Source organism: Panthera leo, chromosome C1 (assembly GCF_018350215.1).
Source record: "Panthera leo isolate Ple1 chromosome C1, P.leo_Ple1_pat1.1, whole genome shotgun sequence".
In the NCBI taxonomy this organism is placed as follows: domain Eukaryota; kingdom Metazoa; phylum Chordata; class Mammalia; order Carnivora; family Felidae; genus Panthera; species Panthera leo.
The window spans coordinates 12,496,273-12,515,882 of record NC_056686.1 but is presented as its reverse complement, the minus strand read 5'-3'; the positions used below and the strand labels follow the sequence as shown (position 1 = coordinate 12,515,882).

The 19,610-nt window shown below is 61.4% G+C and overlaps 1 protein-coding gene across 11 annotated transcripts in view; it reads right to left on the bottom strand.

Moving 5' to 3' along the window:
* Positions 1-19,610, bottom strand: part of ARHGEF10L (Rho guanine nucleotide exchange factor 10 like) — a 141,475-nt gene that overhangs the window by 54,316 nt on the left and 67,549 nt on the right. For 4 of the 11 annotated variants that reach the window (XM_042954239.1, XM_042954243.1, XM_042954241.1 and 1 more), the window contains 12 exons: positions 18,441-18,549; positions 15,840-15,946; positions 13,729-13,806; positions 12,518-12,697; positions 11,327-11,443; positions 10,838-10,930; positions 10,074-10,247; positions 6,169-6,314; positions 4,532-4,546; positions 4,122-4,303; positions 835-950; positions 150-277 (listed from right to left, as the gene is read on the bottom strand). In XM_042954239.1, the coding sequence (XP_042810173.1) occupies positions 150-277; positions 835-950; positions 4,122-4,303; positions 4,532-4,546; positions 6,169-6,314; positions 10,074-10,247; positions 10,838-10,930; positions 11,327-11,443; positions 12,518-12,697; positions 13,729-13,806; positions 15,840-15,946; positions 18,441-18,549 (1,445 nt within the window). Of the gene's footprint in view, positions 1-149; positions 278-834; positions 951-4,121; positions 4,304-4,531; positions 4,547-6,168; positions 6,315-10,073; positions 10,248-10,837; positions 10,931-11,326; positions 11,444-12,517; positions 12,698-13,728; positions 13,807-15,839; positions 15,947-16,079; positions 16,377-16,702; positions 16,875-18,440; positions 18,550-19,459; positions 19,570-19,610 lie in introns of those variants that run through there. The other 7 variants (XM_042954240.1, XM_042954242.1, XM_042954246.1 and 4 more) reach the window with 5 other exon arrangements.

The following is a 19,610-nucleotide window of genomic DNA, read 5'->3' as shown; positions in this document are numbered from 1 at the left end:
CACTCCGCGCCAATTGCCGTGCTGGGCAGGGCCCACATCGTGCGCACGCCCGTCACCCGTCACCCGTCACCACCCTGATGAGCAGATTGGCTCCAGGTGCCGCCTCTCGGGAGCACCCCCCTTTCAGCGCTGTCCATTCCCCATCTCACTTGTCAGGTTTTCCAGGAAGCAGGAGCCTGAGACGGCACTTGTTGGCCGAGTGGATCTCCTCCTCCTTCACCCGCATTAGCCTCTGCAGGGCCAGGCACCAGTCTTGAGCCACGGTCATGTTCAGGTTCTAGGGTTGAGGAGGCCAGTGAGGTCACCACACAGCCGGCCGGCTCCCCAAAAGCCACACGGGACCCTGCAGCATTCAGGGTGCCCAGAGGGACAGGAGCCGGGAGGTCCGAGAGCTCGACAGGGGCCACCCGCTCAGCCATAGCGGGTGACCGGCTCCCCGCTGCAGACCCCGAGTAAGCTCCCCCAGCCCTGGGTTCAGACCCCACCTGGCACCCCTCCTTTGAGAGGGACACAACCTCCCAGCCGGCTTCTTCTCCAGCCCGGGCTGAGGTCCAGGAAGGGGCTGCAGGATGGACTAGTCATCGTGCAGAGAAGAAAAACATCACCATGCAGCCAGCCCCCACTCAATCCGAATCAGAACCTCCGCCCAAACCAGAGGCCGCACACCAGACCTCCAGGGAGCCACGGGGAGCTTTGGCCACTCGTGCTGCCTGTGGGAATTCAGAAGCCGGGAGCATGCCTGGGGCCTGGGCTAAGACAGGAGCCCTCTCCCACTTTGCCTGCCGAGTCTGGGCGCTGCCCGGAGCCCAACAAAGCCGGGCCAGTGCTGTGTACCTGGTAGGTGCCGTGCAGCGTGCTGATGAGGAAGGTTATCTGCTCTACGACAGCCAGGTCCTTCTGCAGATCCTGCAGCTCCTGGAAGAGGCGCGGGGGGCCGAAATACACCTTATCTGGACGGAGAAGAGACCCAACTCAACTTCAGGGGTGGAGAAGGGGCCAACAAGGACCCAAGCGTCCACTCACTGCACAGGAGAAGACCTGTCGCCCCGGAGATATGGCGCTAGAGACACAGAAGGAAGCATTACCAGGCTCTGGCCCCGGTGGAGCCCCTAGGCTACTAGGGGGACAGATGTCACCACAGGTGGTTTAGCACCTAGGGTCCGGGCCACACTCAAAGGGTCACAGGAGGCCAGAAGATCGAGACCCAACCGTGCCTGCAGGCTGTGAGGAACCTTCACGGGGCTGGGGATGCGACGGGCACGGCCAGAAAGGAGAACGGCACGTACAACGGCACTGTGGCTGGAGGAAACCCAGAAAGGGCAAGTTGTTCAAAGATGTGCCAGGGACCTACTGTGTGCCAGATTCTCTTGCAGGTGTTGGTGACGTAGCTGCAAAGCGGACAGATAGGGTCCCTGCTCTCGTGGACTTTATGAACCAAGTGACGGGGGACAGGGGCAGCAGCCAATTAACAGCAATTAAGAACAATGATGGAAGGCACTAGGGAGAAAGACATCAGGGCGCTGGGACAGTGAGGGTGTCCAGACCTCTGGTGATCACAGACACGTAGTAAGTACTGGGGCCACGTGGGGAAATCCGTGAACGCGGAGACAGGGAATGTGGGCTGTAGCCTCTAGGCCATGGTTCCTCAAGCTGAAGTCTTATGGAATCCCAGGGGAGGGCTTATCTGGGGGTTTAGATGACTATCTAGAAAACAGATGCACATCCATGGGGCGCCTGGGTGGCTCAGTCGGTTAAGCGCCCGGCTCTTGCTTTCGGCCCAGGTCACGATCTCACGGTTCGTGGGTTCGAGCCCCGCATCAGGCTCTGCGCTGACAGCATGGGGCCTGCTCGCTCGCTCTCTCTCTCTCCCACTCTCTCTCAAAATCAATAAATAAACACATTTTTTAAAATTAAAAAAAAAAAAAAAGACCAGATCCACATCCTGAGTCACCGGGATACCGTGACTTTCAAGCCACATTTTGCTGCGTGGGGTCAGGGCTCCTGTGGACTCTGGTAGTGAGTGGTCAGGCAGGGACGGAGCAGAAGCGAGGTGTGCAGGGGAGGGAGGTAACGCGCTCACGCCAAAAGAGAGGCAAGAACAGACTCGCCAGCGGCCCGGACGGGTGAGCCGGTGGGGAGTGCGGGTCACCGTTCACTTGCCCTGGGGTGCGTGCAGGTGTGGACAAACCCAAAAGAACCTGGCCCAGAAGAGGGCCACGCCCACGGCGTGAGCGATTTGGTTCCAGCAAAACAACATCATCCATCACGTTCACGCTGTTAATTTGAATTTCATTGTTTTGAGGCTTCATTTTTATTCCATTTGTGATTTTGTTTTGGCTTTATGGTTGTTCAAGGGACGTACGAGCACAAGGAGCTTATTAGAGCTAGCCTTATATGTGCACCTATTTGAATAGCAACGTAATAAAAGAAAATCAGTCGAGGCCGATGAGGCTTCAGCAAGAATTCTCCGCCCTCCCCCCCCCCCTTCAGGGAGTCTGGCCGTGGATGACTCTAGTTTGAGAAATGTGGCCACGGACAAAACAGCCACCGAAGGGGGGGCCCCAGAGCAGTAGCGGTAAGGTGGAGTCAAGCTGGGGTAAAGGCACCTCAGAGGAAGACAAATGGGGCCGATGAGCCCCTCGCCGGGGGCTTCTGTGAACCACGAAACAGCCTTCCTGCTCACAAAACCCAGGGGAAGAGGCACAAATCTGGGAGCAGGCGCTACTCTGCAGCCCAGCCCTCCTAGGGCAAGAGTGTATGATGCAATCACTCCCTCAAAGTTTCCAGAATTGCTGGCAGCCCAGTGAGGCCACCTCCAGGGTCAGGCGCGGGACAGAGTCGGGCTGAGCAGCCTCCTGCCTGTGGAAGGTGCCTCAGGCACAGCTCCTCTCTGCCAGCCCTGAAGCGAGGCCCCCTTCACTCATTCGACAAACATCCCTTAACCCCCATCGCACACCAGGCTCTGGGGCGAGGGCTGCAGCAGAACCGTCACCAGTGATGGTGACCATAAAACCAGGCCCCGAGAGGGGCGCCTGGGCGGCTCAGTCGGCTCTGGTCATCATCTCACAGTTTGTGAGTTCAAGCCCCGCGTCAGGCTCTGTGCTGACAGCTCGGAGCCTGGAGCCCGCTTCGGACTCTGTCTCCCTCTCTCTCTGTTCCTCCCCACTCGCTCTCTCTCTCTCTCTCTCTCAAAAACAAATAAACATTTTAAAAAATTAAAAAAAAAAAATTAACAGGCCCTGGGAGCAGGGGACAGGGGGGCCTGCCCATCCGAGGGAATCAGAAAAGGCTTCTCTGCAGAGGTGCTATCTGAGCTAAGAGGAGGAAGGGCAGACTAAGCCAAAATAGAACAGCAGAAGATTCTGCAGGCAGAGCCTGGGAGAAGGCCCTGCGGCCGGAGGGGTCTCTGCCCCTCAGGAACCCAGAGGCCCGGTGTGGCCGGCCCAGGGAGGGCGGGGTGGACAGGCGCCCAAAGGAGGGGTGCACGGAGCCCGCGAGGACCTGGGACTTTACCCTGAGAGCAATGACAAGCCACGGGTGGGTTGGGAGCAGGGGGACACACACAGATCAGATCTGCATCGCAAGAGCCAGCTCCGGGGGTGGGTGGAGGACGGACAGGAAGGGCACAGAGGTGCAGGGAGGGACGGCAGCCACCATGGAGACGGCTGGGGGCGCGGGGCTGGGAGGCTGCCGGCCACACTCTGCATTCTCGATCTCCTTGGGCCCTGAGCCTGTCCCTGAGGATGTAGGGGCCTCAGTGAGTGTCGCCTGGGCCCTTCCCCACACAGAGGGGCAAGCTGAGGCACAGAGAGGAGGGACAGCCGCCGAGGTCCCAGAGGAGGCAGGCAGTGGCCGGGTAGTGGTAGAAGTCCCGCCGGGCACGGCGCACGAGTACTCGAATGGGCACAGACGTGCTGGAGGGGGTAGGGGCGGGGCGGGCGGGGGCGGGGCGGGCGTGCCATCCCTCGAGGGGCAGGACGTGCCTGCAGAATGCGCGTGCACAGGTGGGTCGTGGGTATGCAGCGTGCAAAGCAGCAAGGGCCTCTTGGCCGAGTGGCCCGTCGTTCTGGGGTCCCCAGACAGGGCCCCCAGGCCTGGGCGGCAGCGGGGCGGGTACTCACTCTGGGCCTGGCCTGCGGCAGAGGCCTTCTTGGTGCCAGCGTGCTGGATGAGCACGTTGTCCTTGTCGTAGGAGCCGCCATCCTGGCCCACCTCCACCACCTGCACCTGGGGCAGAGCTGTGTTCCACTTGACCACGTACTTGGGCCCCAGGGGCACCAGGCTGCTGATCTCCAGCTGGCCCCTGCCGGGACACAGAGGAAGCCCTGCAGGGCCCGCGGCACCCCAGGCCCAGGGCCAGCCCAGGGCACACCAGCTCAGCCAGGCACCTCGCGACAAGCGTAAGACCTCAGGCCAGAACCAAGCGAGGCAGAGCAGGGACCCGCCGATGAGGCCAAAGCACCGGGGTGCCCAGGCCCCAGCCCAGATCCAGAATCACATGCCCCGAGGCCCCGAGCCCCCAAACCCCTACCTGTGGTTGGCAGGCCTGAGGAAAAAGACAAGACAGAAGGGAAGGTCATTACCGTTAGTGAGTGACTTCTAGGGGACTGAGACAGCGGGGCCGGGTGTGGGCATGGGGGTCACGGGAGGGGGGCCTTCTCCCTGAGCTGGGCACCAGCCTCTAGTCACCCGTGATTGCCACAGCAGCCCTGCTGGAAGCTTGTATTATTCCAGACAAGGACACTGACGCTCAGAGAGGTCATGTGGCTCACGCCGAATCCCCCCCACACGCTCCCTGCCACAGTGGGCCACCAGCATCCCCATCACAGCTCATACCAGGCTAGTCCCTGAGCCACAGGAGGGCAGGGCAGGTGTTCATCGGCTATGGTGCCTTAAAAATCACAGGGCTTGAGTGAGTGAGGGAGAGCGGGAGGGAGGGAATGCATGAGGCAGCCGTAAGCACCCCCCACACTGATCTAGAACAGAAGCTTCTCTGTCCAAGTCCGCTCTCCTCCAGACCCGTGAACAGGCATAGAGCGAGGACCCAGGAAGTATCTGATGGATTAACGGATGGATGGACGGGTGGCTGGAGGGTGACGGGAGGGCCAGGACAGCCCCACTTGCTGCCGTTCCAGGGCACGTGAGCCCCAAGCATGGGGACCGTCCCCAAATCCGCTCCGTGGCCATGCCTGCACCACGTACAGAGCCTACGTGAGTCCCCTCAGGCGTCCCCCACCCCACGTGCGCTCCAGCGGGCGGGCAATAAGAGAGTGAGGCCGGGATTCACATTGGAGTACAGGCGATTGCCCTCTGGACCTCAGTCATCGTTGCCATGCTGGTGTTGCCCTGATGTTGGTCAAAGTGTTATAAAATACTGAGAGCAAAGAGCCTCCTCTGCTTGAGTGGATAAGAGTCACAGCTGGACAGGTCACACAGCTGGAGCTCACTCCGTCACAATCCCTGACACGTACAGGGCCAAGCAGGGGACACAAGCGAGTAAAGTGGGCCAGGTGGGGAGTCCTCCCCAGGAGGGGGGCCACACGGCCCAGCTCCAGGCCCCAGTGGCCCGGGCGGTGTAGGCCCAGAATGCTGGAGCCTCAACTTTTCCAGAGAAGTCAAATGTCTCAGTCTTTGTGCGAACTCCCGGTGCGAGCCTAATAAGAGATTTCTGGAGGTCTAACGCAACCCACGGGGCACAATCGCCCTCACCCTGTCCAGGCTCTGACTCTTTCCGGCACAGTCTGGAAGCCCCGCTCTGGGCATTTCCACCACCTCTGACTCAGAACGAGGCAGCCAGGCTCTGTAGGGGAGACAATGCCCTGGGCAGCAGGGGGTGGGGGCCGGCGGGGGGGGGATTTCTTGAATTGCAACGTGGCTGAAACTCAGGAGGCTGTTCAGTTACCAACAGCAGAGTTCCAGAAGAGACCAGTCCGTACAAATGGACAGCTGTTGGCCCAAGGGCCGGGGGTTGGCCCAGATGACCCCTCCATACGCTCCCCAGCTCCGGGGACCGGGGACAGAGCAGGCCGAGAGGGCTGGGAGAGGAAGCTGGAATGTCTGAGACCTAAGCCGAGCCCAGAGGGCACCCCATCACAGACAGGCCGGTCCGGGAACTGGGACACAGCAGGAGGGGGTCCCTAAGAGTGGCCACAGCCCAGACCCACTTACTTGAAGTTGATGTTGGCACAGACCAGCATGTCATTGAGTAGGAACACCCTACGCTCCTTGGACTTGATCAGCTGCCCACGGTCACCGTACACGGTCTCTGTCAGCGTCTCACATAGGAGCAGCTGCCGCTGACCCGAGGTCAGTAGCTGCGGGAGGGGGACAGAGCAAAGTCAACACCCACAACACACACCGGCTGTGACAGGGACGCCAATGCACCAGCGGGCCAGGGTCCCCTCACTGTGCACGAAGGGGACCGGGGTGGGGGGCACCGGGGAGGAGGCCAGGGTCCCCTCACTGTGCACGAAGGGGACTGGGGTGGGGGGCGCCGGGGAGGAGGCCAGGGGACCACACGCTGGGTTCTCTGACCGCCCGCCTTGCCCACAGCCAGCACCCCTTCTCGGGGGTGACCGGTCCTGGCAGCCCCCGCCCCGTGAGGAGGTGTGGCCTCCCTCAGGGAAGACTCCCAGCCTGGAAGAGGTCTCAGCCCTGCACCCTGAACCGAACGGCCTGGACCAGCTTTGCCTCACAAGGGGGTTGGCACAGATCTGTCGTCCAACGAGGCGACCCTCCGAGGAGGCCGGAGATCTTCGAGCCTCAAGCACCTCAGCAGGCCTTTGCCAATCTCAGGCTGGGCACCAAGAACCCCCTGCCCGCACCGGGACCACCGTCCTACCCAGGGACCCACCGGGAAAACATCTTTTTACTGACAAGGATTTTTTTTTTTTTTCCCAGAGAGAAGGAGAGTATTCAGCAAAATTCATTCCCAAAACCCATGACTCCGATGACAAGAGTCATCCTCCCTTCCCTCCTCACCCCTGCTGGGAAAGGGCAGATCACCCAAAGCCTCCCCGCCCCCCCGGAGAGAACAGCCTGTCATTCTCCACAGAAACATGTTTTCCGATCAACGCCAAAGCCTGAACGGCACCAATGCCCTTTGCGTGTTGGGCACTGCACGTGGCCCTAAGTCTCCCACTTCCTGTTTCACGGGCTCCGCAGCCCCTGAGGCCATCCCCGTCCCCAAAGGAGGAAGCCATCCCCAGCCTGGGCAGCGCTGGGTGCGACAGTGGGGAGGCCCCACCGCTCGTAACACAAAAGGGACGCAGGGGTCCCTCGGGAGTCCCCGCGTAACGGCTAAGGCTGGGCTCCCCTGTGTCACTACCTCCTCCATCAAGCTGCCGCCAGCACATGGAAACAAGACTGGAAGCCCGAGGACAGCAGGCCCCCCAGAAGGCTGCCAAGAGTGCCATGACCCGAACCTTGGAAGGAAAGTCCCCTGGGCTTCTGGCCACCACGCCCCTGCCCCTCAGGCAGATGAAAAGAAAAAGAGAAGAGCGGATGTTGCACAAACCCCCCTCCCGAGGGTCCTGAGCAGGCACATTTTGAAATAGCCGGCAGGGTTCCGTTTGGGGCGCGCCCAGTTTCAATTCCGCTTTTCCCCAGGGGATGGATGGCAAGAGGAAAATCACCGGACTGGTCTCAGAACTGGCTGAGATTGTCCAAGGTGGGGCGGGGGTGGGGGGGTCCCTAGCTCGAGGCAGGCGCAGTGCGTGGCCACCACACCGCCACCACATCCCACACATCTCAAAAATGCCCCCGCTTGACAGGTAGAGAAACTGAGGCTCAGAGCCTTCTGTTCCTTGTCCAACACCAAACAGGTCTTCCCGACCTCCAGCCAGTGACCCTGGCTCCTTACTGCCTGGGTCCCATCGGGGACAGAGCTGAAGAGAACAGTGATGCTGAAAAGAGGGATTTCCTCCTGCCCAGCCAGCTCTCCTCGCACCCCCCACCCCCCCACAGGTGCACAGGTGTGCAAGCAAGAGAAACCCCTTGGTTACAGACAAGGGGGCCAAAGGAGGGGACAGGAGAAGACCCCTCCCAAGTGCAGAGCAGGTGCCAGGGCTGGCCTGAAGCCTGTTTTTCAAGAGACATCCTGAAACAGAAAGCTGGTATGGGGCAGGCTAGGGAGGCCTGCCTGGAGGCGGGGACAGACTGGGGACTGCGGGGGCAGCCACTACTCAGGTGACCTTCCTGGCAGGAAGGCGGGCCAATGTGCCAGCTCTTCCAGCCCCTCAAGCAGACCTACAAGTCTGGACTTTCTGGGACATCCTTCCATTTTTGAATGATGGCAACCGATTCCACCTTCTTGAAAATACTATGTGGGCCTAAAAGCATGCGTATGGCCTGAATGTGGCCTGAGAAGGGAGAGTCTTAAGAGGTGGGACCTCTGATGCCTAGAACCGCAAGGAACCCCACAGGCTACCTCGCCCGGGTTTCCAGGCTCATGGTGAAGATCAAAGGCGACAGTGTAAGTTAGTATCATATACTGGGAAGGGCAGTCCGCCTGAAAAGGGCTGTTGGCCATCTGGCAAGAATTCCTGTGCTCTCAGAAAGTTCCACCCCATGTGGCTGAAATCTCACTGGCCTTAGTCACTAGCCTTACTTCCGCTTTCGGGACCCACAGAGCCAGGAGGCTCCCAGTCCTGCCCCAAAAGACCTGAACACCTCCTGTGATGACCTCATACAATGTCTCTGCCCCAAAGAACAGCCACTGTCCTTGCCTATGTCCCCTGACGTGGGGGTCACCCCACTCTGAGCCATCCCCACCAACCTCTGCCCTCCAGTGGGAGAAAGAAGGTGGGGCCCAGGGGGCAGGGCCTTCCAGATCTAGGTGCGGCTTTGAGCCGCTCATGTCACGCGCACCAACAGGGGACTCTAGGGGACTCCAGTTTTTTGTGCTGGCTTTTCGTGTCGAAAACAAGGTTCTCTACAGACTCGTTTGAAAGTTTTCCAAGGTTTTGGGGGGTTTTTTGTTTTGTTGTTTTTACTAGAATGTTCCTGAGTTACAGTCCCAAACCATGGCCTGAATTTCTCATCTTACTTCTTTAAAAATAACACCAGGGGCGGAGCGCCTGGGTGGCTCAGTCGGTTGAGTGTCCCGCTTTGGCTCAGGTCATGATCTCACGATACGTGGGTTCGAGCCCTGGTCAGGCTCTGTGCTGACAGCTCGGAGCCTGGAGCCTCCTTCGGATTCTGTGTCTCCTTGTCTCTCTGCCCCTCTCCTGCTCACACTCTGTCTCTCTCTCTCTCTCTCTCTCTAAAATAAATGAACATTAAAAAAAAATTTTTTTTTTTAATAATAACACTAGGAGCGCCTGGCTGGCTCAGTTGGTTAAGTGTCCAACTCTTGATTTCGGCTCAGCTCACTATTCCAGGGTTGTAGGATCAAGCCTGATGTCCCTGCTTGGGATTCTTTTTCTTTCCCTCCCTCTCTCTCTCTCTCTCTCTCTCAATCTCTCTCTCTCTGCCCCGCCTCCCCCTCTCTCAAAAAATAAACATATAAATAAATTAATTAATTAATAAATAAAGAAAACACTAATAATGACAACAGCCACCTTGTATTAAGAACTCTGGGTCTGCTGCTTTGCCGACGCCTCCGTTTGCCTCACGGCAGCCCTGGGGTCAGGCCCCACGGAGTTCTCCTCGTTTCAGAGGGGGCAAGTGAGGTTCAGAGAGGTTGGGTGACTCCCCTGAGGCCACACAGTGAGCACCACTGGCGAAGTCTGGATTCAAACCCAGACTCTTGACTCCAGAGCCTACTTGTGTCAAGCACGATGCCAGACTCTCATTTCTGGTGTCTTTCCTGGCAATGACACTGGTGGACAAAATCGGCTTTTACCCTAAAAGAACGTGAATGGTAATGAATGGGGAGGAGGCGGTCAAGACCCCAATCCTCGGGGCTAGGTCTGCGGGGCTCAGAGGGGAGCCAGGAATCCCTCCCTCGGAGAACACTGCCATCTAGTGGGTGGCCGAGGGGAGGAGGCAGAGTGACAGGTGATAGAGGCTGCAGAGCAGGTAAAGGCGTGAAGGTGGGGGGGGGGGAGGGGAGGGGGGACCCTGGCAGTCACCTTGTTGAGGCTGCTGCGGTCACTGACGCTCTTGGTCAGCTGTTGGATCTCGGCCACCTGGTCGGCCAGCCGCTTCTGCTCGTTGAGCTTCTCGGCCAGCGTCTCCAGCTCCGTGAGGGCGAGCTGCAGGGACAGCCTGTCCGGGTGGCCCCTGGGGGTGTTCTTCAGCATGTCCTGTCAGGACCCCGAGAGAGCCGGGAATGAGAACCGCACGCCGGCAGACCCTCCTCCCCTGGCCTGGGGTCAAGGCCTCGCCCTCCCACCTCCTGCAGAGACCCGATCTGAAGGTGCCCAGCTTTCGGCCAGGACGGATGGTACCGAACATGGAGTAAGGCCTCCAGAAATAGCTAATGAGCGGAAAAATAAAATAAATCTCTGGATCAATCCCTAATTCACTGATCAGCAGTTTCCTGAGATGAGAGCTCCCTCCTTCAGCTGGAAGCTCTGAGGACAGAGAAGAAAGTGCTGGGGCGGCCCTCGGCCTGGCGACCCCCCCCCCCCCCCACCAAGCCCGGCGGTGACGACTCACCCCCAACTAAGGGCCCTGGGTGATCAGGGGAGGGGTTCCGAGCTCCGGGAGCCCTGCGTGGGGACCAACGCTCCCTCTGGAAGCCTGACGTGGCCAAAGCCAGCTGACTGAGCAACTCCCCACTGCCGGGACCCCTCGGGCCCCGGGAGGCCACAGGCTCTCACTCCCTTCCGGTCACCTGGGCTCCTGCCCCCGCACCCTGCAGGTCCGTGGCAGCCCGAACCCCTCACGGTACCTGAAGCAGGAGGATGAACTGCGGGAACCTCTGGATGGGCTTCACCATCAGCCCGTAGAGCGTGACGCGGTCGGGGCTGCATACCTGCCGACGCTGTTGGAGAAGGGGCGGAACCGTCCGCTGACCTCCCGCAGCCAGGGCCCAGCCGCAACCTGAAGCCCCACCCGAGCCAAGCCCAATGGAGGAGCACAGCCCCAACAGGGCCAGGTCCCCCCGCCAACGGACCCGCCCGTCACCTCGCCCATCCGAGAGAGGCCGCTGGCCTCCTGTTCCACCTGACAAAGCTCCAGATTCCCAGGCTGCTTACAGATCTGTCCACCTCGTCATCACCCTCCTCTTGGGGGGCAAGAGGGACCGATCCTCTCCCCCCAGGACGGGGGATGTCCCAAAGGAAAGGGGGGGTGGCATCCAGGCCAGAGCGATGATGTGACACCCGAAGCTGGGCCGCAGGGCCCTCTCCCTCCTGAGAAACCCGTGAGAGGGGCCCACCTTGAGGAACTCGAGGAAGGCAGGCTTGGTGAGACAGGCCTTCTTGATGATGGACATGGCGTTGGTGAAGTTGTTCACATAGTCGCTGTAGACGTCTAGCACCATGGACTTGGAGAACTGGGATGGGCACGGGGGCAGGGAGGGAGGGTCACTGTGACGTGAGGGGAAGGGCGGGCGGCACCCCTGCCCTCGGTGCCAGGTACCCGGAGGCTTGCAACCAGCCCTGTGCTCAGGAGACCTGTCGCCCCACTGAGGGGACGAAACCAGGCTCCGAGGGGTGGAGAGATGCCCACGGTCCAGGGAGGGAGGGGCGGTGCTAAGGAGAGACCAGGGACCCTCCTCCTCTCCCAGCAGGGTGACCCGGGAAGGCGAGGGGAGAAGGGACAGAGGTGGGGGCAGCCACGATGCCCCTTTTTGCATTTCCTCACCACCCCCAGGAAGTAAAATGCCCTGGGCCTCCAGCCCCGAGGACAGCACTCCTGACCCCAGGTCCTTGTCCACACTGACCAGGATATCAGATCTATTGAATGCTGGGGTTTGCAAAACCATATATATTCTTTCCTTTTAGCAGAACCCAATGATCTAAAACAGATCCACTGACTTGATGCACCCACCCCCCACAAATCTCTTTGGGGTCCACAGACTGCAGTTTGAAAAACCAAGAGTCCCCCCTCAGATGGGGGGCCTGAGCCCCGAGAGGGCCCTGGAGCTGGCCAAGGTTACAAAACTGAGCTGGGACCCAGCCGGGCCTCCTGGAGAGCAAGCCAGTGCACCTGCCCCTTGCCCTGTAGCATAGAGTCCTCTGGGGGCCAAGGCCATGGGATGCGAAAGCATCTCATATGGTGAGCAACCTGCGGGTACTCAGACCAGCCCGGTGAGCACCCTGCGGGTACTCGGACCAGCCGGGTGAGCACCCTGTGGGTACTCAGACCAGCCGCCCCAGCAGGGCCAGAACAGTGAGCTGGCTTCCCCAGCACCCTGCCCGCAGACATCTCCAAGGACCCACTAGAAGCTGTCGTGCGTGTGCACCCCAGCTTGGGCCAGGCAGACTCAGGCCCTGCTTCCCCCCCGACCCTGCCGGCTTGGACAGGTGACCAGGTGGAGGCAGGAGGCTGGCCCGGATGACTTCCGGGTCAGGGCTGCGGTGTTCACCTTGGTGGGGGCCGGGGAAAGGGAGTCTGGGATACCTACTGAAGCCACGAAGAGGTCCCCAATCTTCTCGGTGGAGTCCCACTCGGCCACCCGGGAGGACAGGGCTATCTGGAACATGGAGTGGCAGTGTAGGATCTCCTTCACGCGGAAGAACACCACCTGGCACTTGCGGGCGCTCAGCACCTTGGGTTCCATCTCCATCAGGGGGTTGCGGTAATCCTGCGGGGTGGGGGGGGACAGGCAGCGGGGTGAGCACCCCAGGGCCAGGCCACAGCCCCTCCCACCCAGTTGCCCTGCCAATCAGAACTCAGCAGGCCATGTGTGGCCCTTCCCGGAGGCAGGAGGCGGGAGGGCACGTATCCCTCACTCCTCACCTGTCCTTTGGGAAGGGTCTCCATGAATGTAACACTCCTGGCCCCTCTTTGCCCACCCACAACCCACCCCCGTGACTTAGGTATCAAGCTGGGCCGGGGGAAGAGGCCGCCTGCAAACAGCCCCGTGGAGGCAGGCCCCGAGGCCCAGGCCGGCCCTGGGCAGCTCTGCCCGTGACTGAGCCCGCGTGTCGAATGGAATGGTGGCGGCGATGCCCCCCTGGCAAGTCCCCTGGCCCCCAGCCCTAGAGCCACACTCCCACCAGCCATCAGGAACACGGTGATATTGTCACCTCTCCTTGCCTGCCGCCCGGGCTGCCCTTGTGTGGCTCCGAACTCAGGAGGGGCAAGAGGACGGTGTCATCGACACCCCACGACCCCCAACAATTCCCTTCCCCACTGGCCTGTCTTGGAGTCACAGCACCCCCAGAGGAGTCACCCCTTCGGGAGTGCAGACGACAGACCGGGGCGGCAGGGTTACTCCAGTCACACGAGCACTGACAGAGCACAAGGGGGTGCATCCACTCCAGCCTCGGGCGGGGGGGGGGGGCCCAGGATGATCCCGGATGATGGGAGACGTGGCCCCTGGCCCGGGGCTCCCGGACTGGTGAGGAGAGCACGGTCCCTTCCAGGCACAGAAGGGCCCACACGCCCTCTACTCTAGAGGGCACATCTCACTTCACAGACCCGCGACCCTGGGTCAGAAATGCAGTCTTCCTGCCAACTCCCAGGCATCAGGAACTCTTGCTGTCCCCATAAAAGCGCTGGCCTGTGGCCCCCTCCCCTTAAAACGGCCCATAACCTCCCCACAAACCCTCCTTACAAAGTGTCCCTCTGGGGTCCTCCCTGCCGTCTCCCCAGAGGCCCCCGGAGTCGTACCTGGAGTACCCGCTTCAAAGACTCCACGTAGCTGCCTTCACTCTGCACGATGGAGCCCAGGATGTGCCTCCGGACCACCTGCCCGGGCCGGAACACACAGTCAGTGGCCGCACCCACCACAGCACGGAGGGAGCCCCCGATGTGTGCAGAGGCCCCGGGGGGCCGATAAGGAGTCCTGGTGCCAGAAGAGCTGAGGGGCTGCAGGACGGAAGGGACTCGTCCCTCCCGGAGCCCGCTCCTGGGACCGCCGGGGGCCCGCAGGCCAGCATCGCCCTCCAGAGCCCCGCCTACAGATGGGGGGTGTGGGGTGCTGGGCCCGAGGCCCCCCCCAGGCCGCCCCTCGCGTACATCCAGGGATAGGGAGTCACCACCCCTCCTCCAAGGGGTCAGGTGGCCTCCCACATCCTGGGACAAATGGGGGAGAAAATTCTTTCTCGGACGGAACAGAGATCTCAGCTCCCACCCCTCGTAGCTCCAACCCCTTACCCAACCCCCCTCCCGCAGACGGGATCCCTACCGGGTGAGCTCCACCACAGTCCAAACAGCCCAGTCCCCCCCAGCCCCCCTCTCGCTGGCCCCTTCTCTCCTCGGCCCACATCAACACACCCGTCAGGTGCAGCCTGGCCGGCAAGAGGCTGGGAGCCCTCGCCTGAGTCCAGCAGCAGAGAGGGGGCAGGTGCATAAGCAAACCCCGCTGCACAGTGGAATCACATGGGCGTCTTTAAAATACTGTCACCTAGCTGCCTCCCCAGACATTCCGACTGAGTCGGTATAGGGCACTACCTGGGTATGGGCGGGGCGGGGGGGAGGGGGTGGTGAGAGCATCCCAGGTGATTCCACTGTGCCCCCACACGGCCCCGCCTGGGACCCAGGCCTGCCTATGGCCCACACAGCCCCAGGGCCGCAGGATGGGCCAGGCCCACTGTCCTTCAGGCCGCCCCACAGCCAGATGCACTGTCACGGCCACCGATCCCCGGGTGCCCAAGCCGTTCCCAGAGCAGAGTTCTCGACCACAGCACATTGGCACTGGGGGCCGGGTGACTCTTGTGTGTCGGGGACCGTCCTGTGCACTGTAGGACATTCAGCAGCATCCCTGGCCCCCGCCCACTAGATTCCAGGAGCACCTCCAGTTGTGACAACCACAAACGTCACCAGACACGGCCAAATGCCCCTGGAGGGTAAAATCACCTCGGCTGAGAGCCACTGGCCCAAAGTAACTCCTATTGCCTGACCGGGAAACACAAGAGGCTCCGGAGGAGAGAGACGCGGCCAATGCCAGCAGGAGCAGCCCGGACTGTGAACCGGAAGCCCGGGCTCGCGCCTGGCTCTGACGGGGACTCGCCGCGCGCGGGCAGGGGGTCACCACCTCAGTGCTGGGGGCAGGGGGGTCCAGGCGGGTAACAGAAAAGAAGGAAGCAGGCGGACGGACTCACGTCCTGAGACGTGAGGTGTGGCCACCACATCTCCTCTCCCTGGTTTTCAAAAGAGGCCAAGCATCTCCTCTGCCAGCCAAAAGAGGGGCGAATCCTTTTTCGCACCTGCTGCCCCAACGTGACTCGCTCAGTGTCCCCACAACCAGGGGAAGGCAGGGGTCTCCCCCACCGTTTCATGCCTCATGGCAACAAGCCTGTGCCTGAGGCCCGGAGAAAAGCCCCCGGGTCCTGGTCCCGTGTGACACTTCGGGGGAGGGGAGGCATCGCCCAAAGACCCCCGGCGCCTGGGAGAAGCCCGGAGATGGAGGGTGGGCTGGCCCCTCCGTAGTCTCCCAAGTTGGAATAGCTCAATGCTTTCCAACCCTTCTGTCACTGTGGTCTTCCCTGCAAACGACATCTCCCGTGTGAAATGATTAAGCAGGAGCTGCTCTCGTCACCCTGGGGATGGGAAGAAGAGGCTCTGAATGCCGGCCCCCACCCCCGATCCCCACCCCGGGACAACAGCATGGGACCTGCCGGGCCCAATCTGGAAGTCTGCGCAGCAGGTGAGGAGAGAACGAGCTGAGGCTCGGCCAGGAGGCCTCGCTCACCCCTTCCCCTTCAAGACCCAGACCCGCGGGGTCCCCAACCACCCCTTTTGCCCCCAAAGACCCCCGGCACCCCACTCTACCCACAGACCTGCTGAGGGCTCAGGCCATCTGGCATGGGGCCCAGCTCCGGGGCCGGGGGCTTGATGTCCGTAACGCTGACCTCCAAGAGTCCCATGTCCTCCTCCTCCGAGTCACCTGCAAAGTCAGATGGGCTGGTGACACACGCAGGAGAGGATGACCTAGACTGCTCAGCCCCCCAGGAGTTGGGAACCACCCTGGGCCAGGGTCCTGGGGCCGCACAGGGTCAGAGCCCACAAGCTGCACTCACTGCTGTGCTCTGCTAGATCGGTCGGTCCGTGAATTAACGGGAACGAGCAAGGGGCCACAGAGCAGCACGTCCGGGGCCTCCAGCTCGCCCGATCAGCTCTGCCAGAGTCCCTGTCCTTGCTCAGACCCGCCCACTCCTGGCCCGGAGGAAGCCAGGCCGCCCGTGTCTCCATCACTATGCACTAAAAATAGTTTTCTTCTGGATGCCAAAAAGGGGGAAGAAAGTAAGCCCCAAGAAGAATGGGGCTCTTTGGCTGTGCGTTTTCAAGTTTTCATCACAACTAATGCAGACAGACCCAAAGGGAAAAAGTTTAACTGGGCGATGTAGACCCGAGTGGAGGCAGCTCTCGGACAGAGAGCAGGAGACAGGCCAAGGATCAGGCAGAGAGAGAGAGAGAGAGAGAGAGAGAGAGAGAAAGAGAGAGAGGTCAGGCAGAGTGTAGGGACCTGGCTTTGGACGGTTCTGCCCCCACAAGAGAGACACAGGCACAGGGAGATGGGACCCTAGCTGCTCAGGACTCTGACACCCAGTGGGGGTGGCCGTGGGGAAGCTGAGCAGAAAGAAGGGGCAGCGACCCCTGAGCAGGGGGCCGAGGGAGCAGGGACACCCGGGCGGGCCCTTACCTGAACAGGAGACAGAAGAGGAGGAGGAGGAGGGACAGCGGACGACAGTGTGGGGGTGGGGGTGGTGAAGGCCCTCCTGCCTGGCCCACATGGTACCCCGGGCATCACTCCGCACCCACCCCAGCCGCCGGCCCCGCGGCTTCCTCTTCCCCCATGCGCCACCGGGCAACATTCTTGGCCAGTGATCCGAGCCCTGTCGTGGCTATTAATAACACCCGGGTGGGAGGGTCACTTTGGGGAAGGCTCTGGGCCGGCGGGCGGGGCGGGGGAGGGCCGAGGGAGAGCCCGCTGGCAGCCTGGCCAGTCTGGGGGTGGGGAGGGTGACCAGGGACCGCTCGCGGCCAACCGGCCTGTCACCCTGTCCACCCTCCAGGCCACCCCACCGAGTCTGAGAGGACCCCTCCGCCCATCCGCTCCCCGGTCGGGGGCCGGGGCTCTCCCAAAGGTTCAGGGTTGTGCCAAGTTCACGCAGTGCTGGAGTAATAAGCCTATTTCACAGATGAGGAACCTGCCGCCCTGAGAGGGGCGGAAGCCTACACAAGGTCTCGCAGCCAGGGGGCCGGGGAGCCGGGATCGGAAGCCAGACCAGAGAGCTGCCACCCACCAGCACACAGCTCCACTGAGTGACTGCCCACTGAGAATTACACCTGCCACACAGGAGCCAGGAGCCGTGCCGGGCTCTTTCCACGCACTGCCTCGCTCACCCTCACCCCGGCCCCTGAGGCAGATGCCGCAGCAGCCCCGTTGCACAGATGAGGAAACTGAGGCACAGAGAAGGAAAAGCACGTAACTTTTCAAGAGGGCACAGAGTCTCGAAGGCCTCCCTGGCCTGAACGCCTGTGCTGACCTGGCCCCCGTCTCTCACTGGTCTCCCGGACCCTCACTCCAGCCACACGAAGCCTCTGCTTTATCCTTTCTGTCCCTGTGTGTCCCCAGGCAAGTCACTGAGCCACTCTGTGCCTGTTCGCTCGTCTCCAGATGGACACAGGACAGCCCTGCGTACCGTCTGGTGTTGATGAGGATTGAGCAAGGAACCACAAAGACCGTAAGAGACTGCCTCGCGCACAGTAAGTCCCCGATACGTGTGGACGATCGCGACAATCATTTCTCGAATGTCTCCTACTTCCCCACTCCCGGGCCTTTGCACACGCTTGCTCCTGTTCCCTGCCTCACCGCCCCCCCCACCCTGCTACCTAACTGACCCGCGTCCTCCTGCTCCCAGTCCTTCCCTGACTGCTCATTCGCACTGCACTCCTCCCTGCTCCTGCCACGTTTCCCCGCCACTGCTTGTCCGCCTCTGACTGTCACTTCCTGTTTATATTCCTGGAAGAAATGCTGCTTCGTTCATCTTGGTGGCCCCGCACCCGGCACGGGGTGCGGCTCTCTGTGGGTGTTCAGTAAATATCGGCTGCCGGGCCGATGGGTGACGGATAAAGGAAAGGGTGGGAGCGTCCAAAGAGGAGGCCGGGTAAGCTGCACAGCATAAGAGGCGGGGGGGCCCAGACGGCCAGGACAGAGACCAAGGGCAGGGCCGCTGGGCCCCAGACCAAGGGAGAGGCCCCAGGGCCCCCAAAACGAGGTAGACCATACCTGCCAGAGGGTGGGAAACTAACTGGGACCAGCCGGAGAGGACTCCGACCACCGAAGGAGCCCAGAGCCCGAGTGACTTCGCCCACCGTCCCCGCTGTCACACAGCCGAGTCCTGACCCTCCCGCCAGCCAGGCCCACGGCGCCTCACCGAGGACGTCCTTCCTGTGCAGAAAGGACACTTTGCGCATGACGGCCATCCTCGTCTTCTCCAGCCCGTCCCTGGTCCCGCTCTTCGCAGCCTTCATGAGCTGGGTCATCTGAGCAAAGGCAGAGGGGCTCATCAGAGAAGCCGAAGGAGCGCCCAGGACGCCTGCCACCAAGGGCCACGCCGCCCCACGCAGGCCTCCCAGCTGGGGCCGCGCACATCATGACCCCAGGGCCCGTTCACTCCCAGGGACGTGGCGGCAGAGGCCAAGGGGGACAGCCAGGCAACGCCACCCAACGCATCCCAGGAAGGGGTGAGAAGGGGCATTTGTGCCCTGGAGATCACCCCAGAGGAACCCTGTTTCCTGGCAAAAGGAGGTCTTAACCCGATGTCTCCCTTCGGGACAAAGTACATGGGTAGGCGTCAAATGAAGGGAGTGGCATGACACGGGAAAGACCCGAGGCCTGGAGCGCCAGGCCTGGGTTCAAATCCCAGCCGCGCCTCTCGGGACAAGTCACTTAGCCTCACTGAGCCTCAGTTTCCTCACTGAGATGTGCCAGGGTCTATGAGGACTAACGGGGGCCAGGGAAGCACGCCGGACAGTAAGATGATCCGCGCAAACGGCAGCGGTTACTTTGGGGGCAAGCAGAAGGAAGTGAGTTCACACCCCCCACCCCATCTGCCAAACCCAAGTGAGGCCCCCGTCCCGTGCCCCCTAAAGCAGCCAAGTTTCTGACTGCGCCGAGGCCCGGGAAAGGGAGGGAAGGCCGGAGCTGCCACGGAGCCGAGCACAGCTTCCCCAGCGTGGGGACGGACCGTGGCCACCACACCTCGCGACAGGCAAAGCAGGATGTGAGGCGGGAGAGGACGCGCGCCCAGGAGGGGGAAGCCACGAGCTGAGCACTGGGGGAGCCTGGGGCCCGCAAACAGAGCCGCTGTCCCAGAAGTTATCCCTGCACCGCCCCCCCAGCCCCCAGCCCTGGCATCTTCCCCGACACACAGTCAGCCCTATCCCACAGAACTTTTTTCACTGATGGAAATGCTGACTCTCGGCGTGCCCACAGGGGGTCCACCAGCCACCAGTAACTCCTGGGCCACCTGAAAAGCGGCTCTTGTCACTAAGGACCTGAAGTCCCGGTTATATTTAATTGTAACTGATTTAAACGTAAAGAA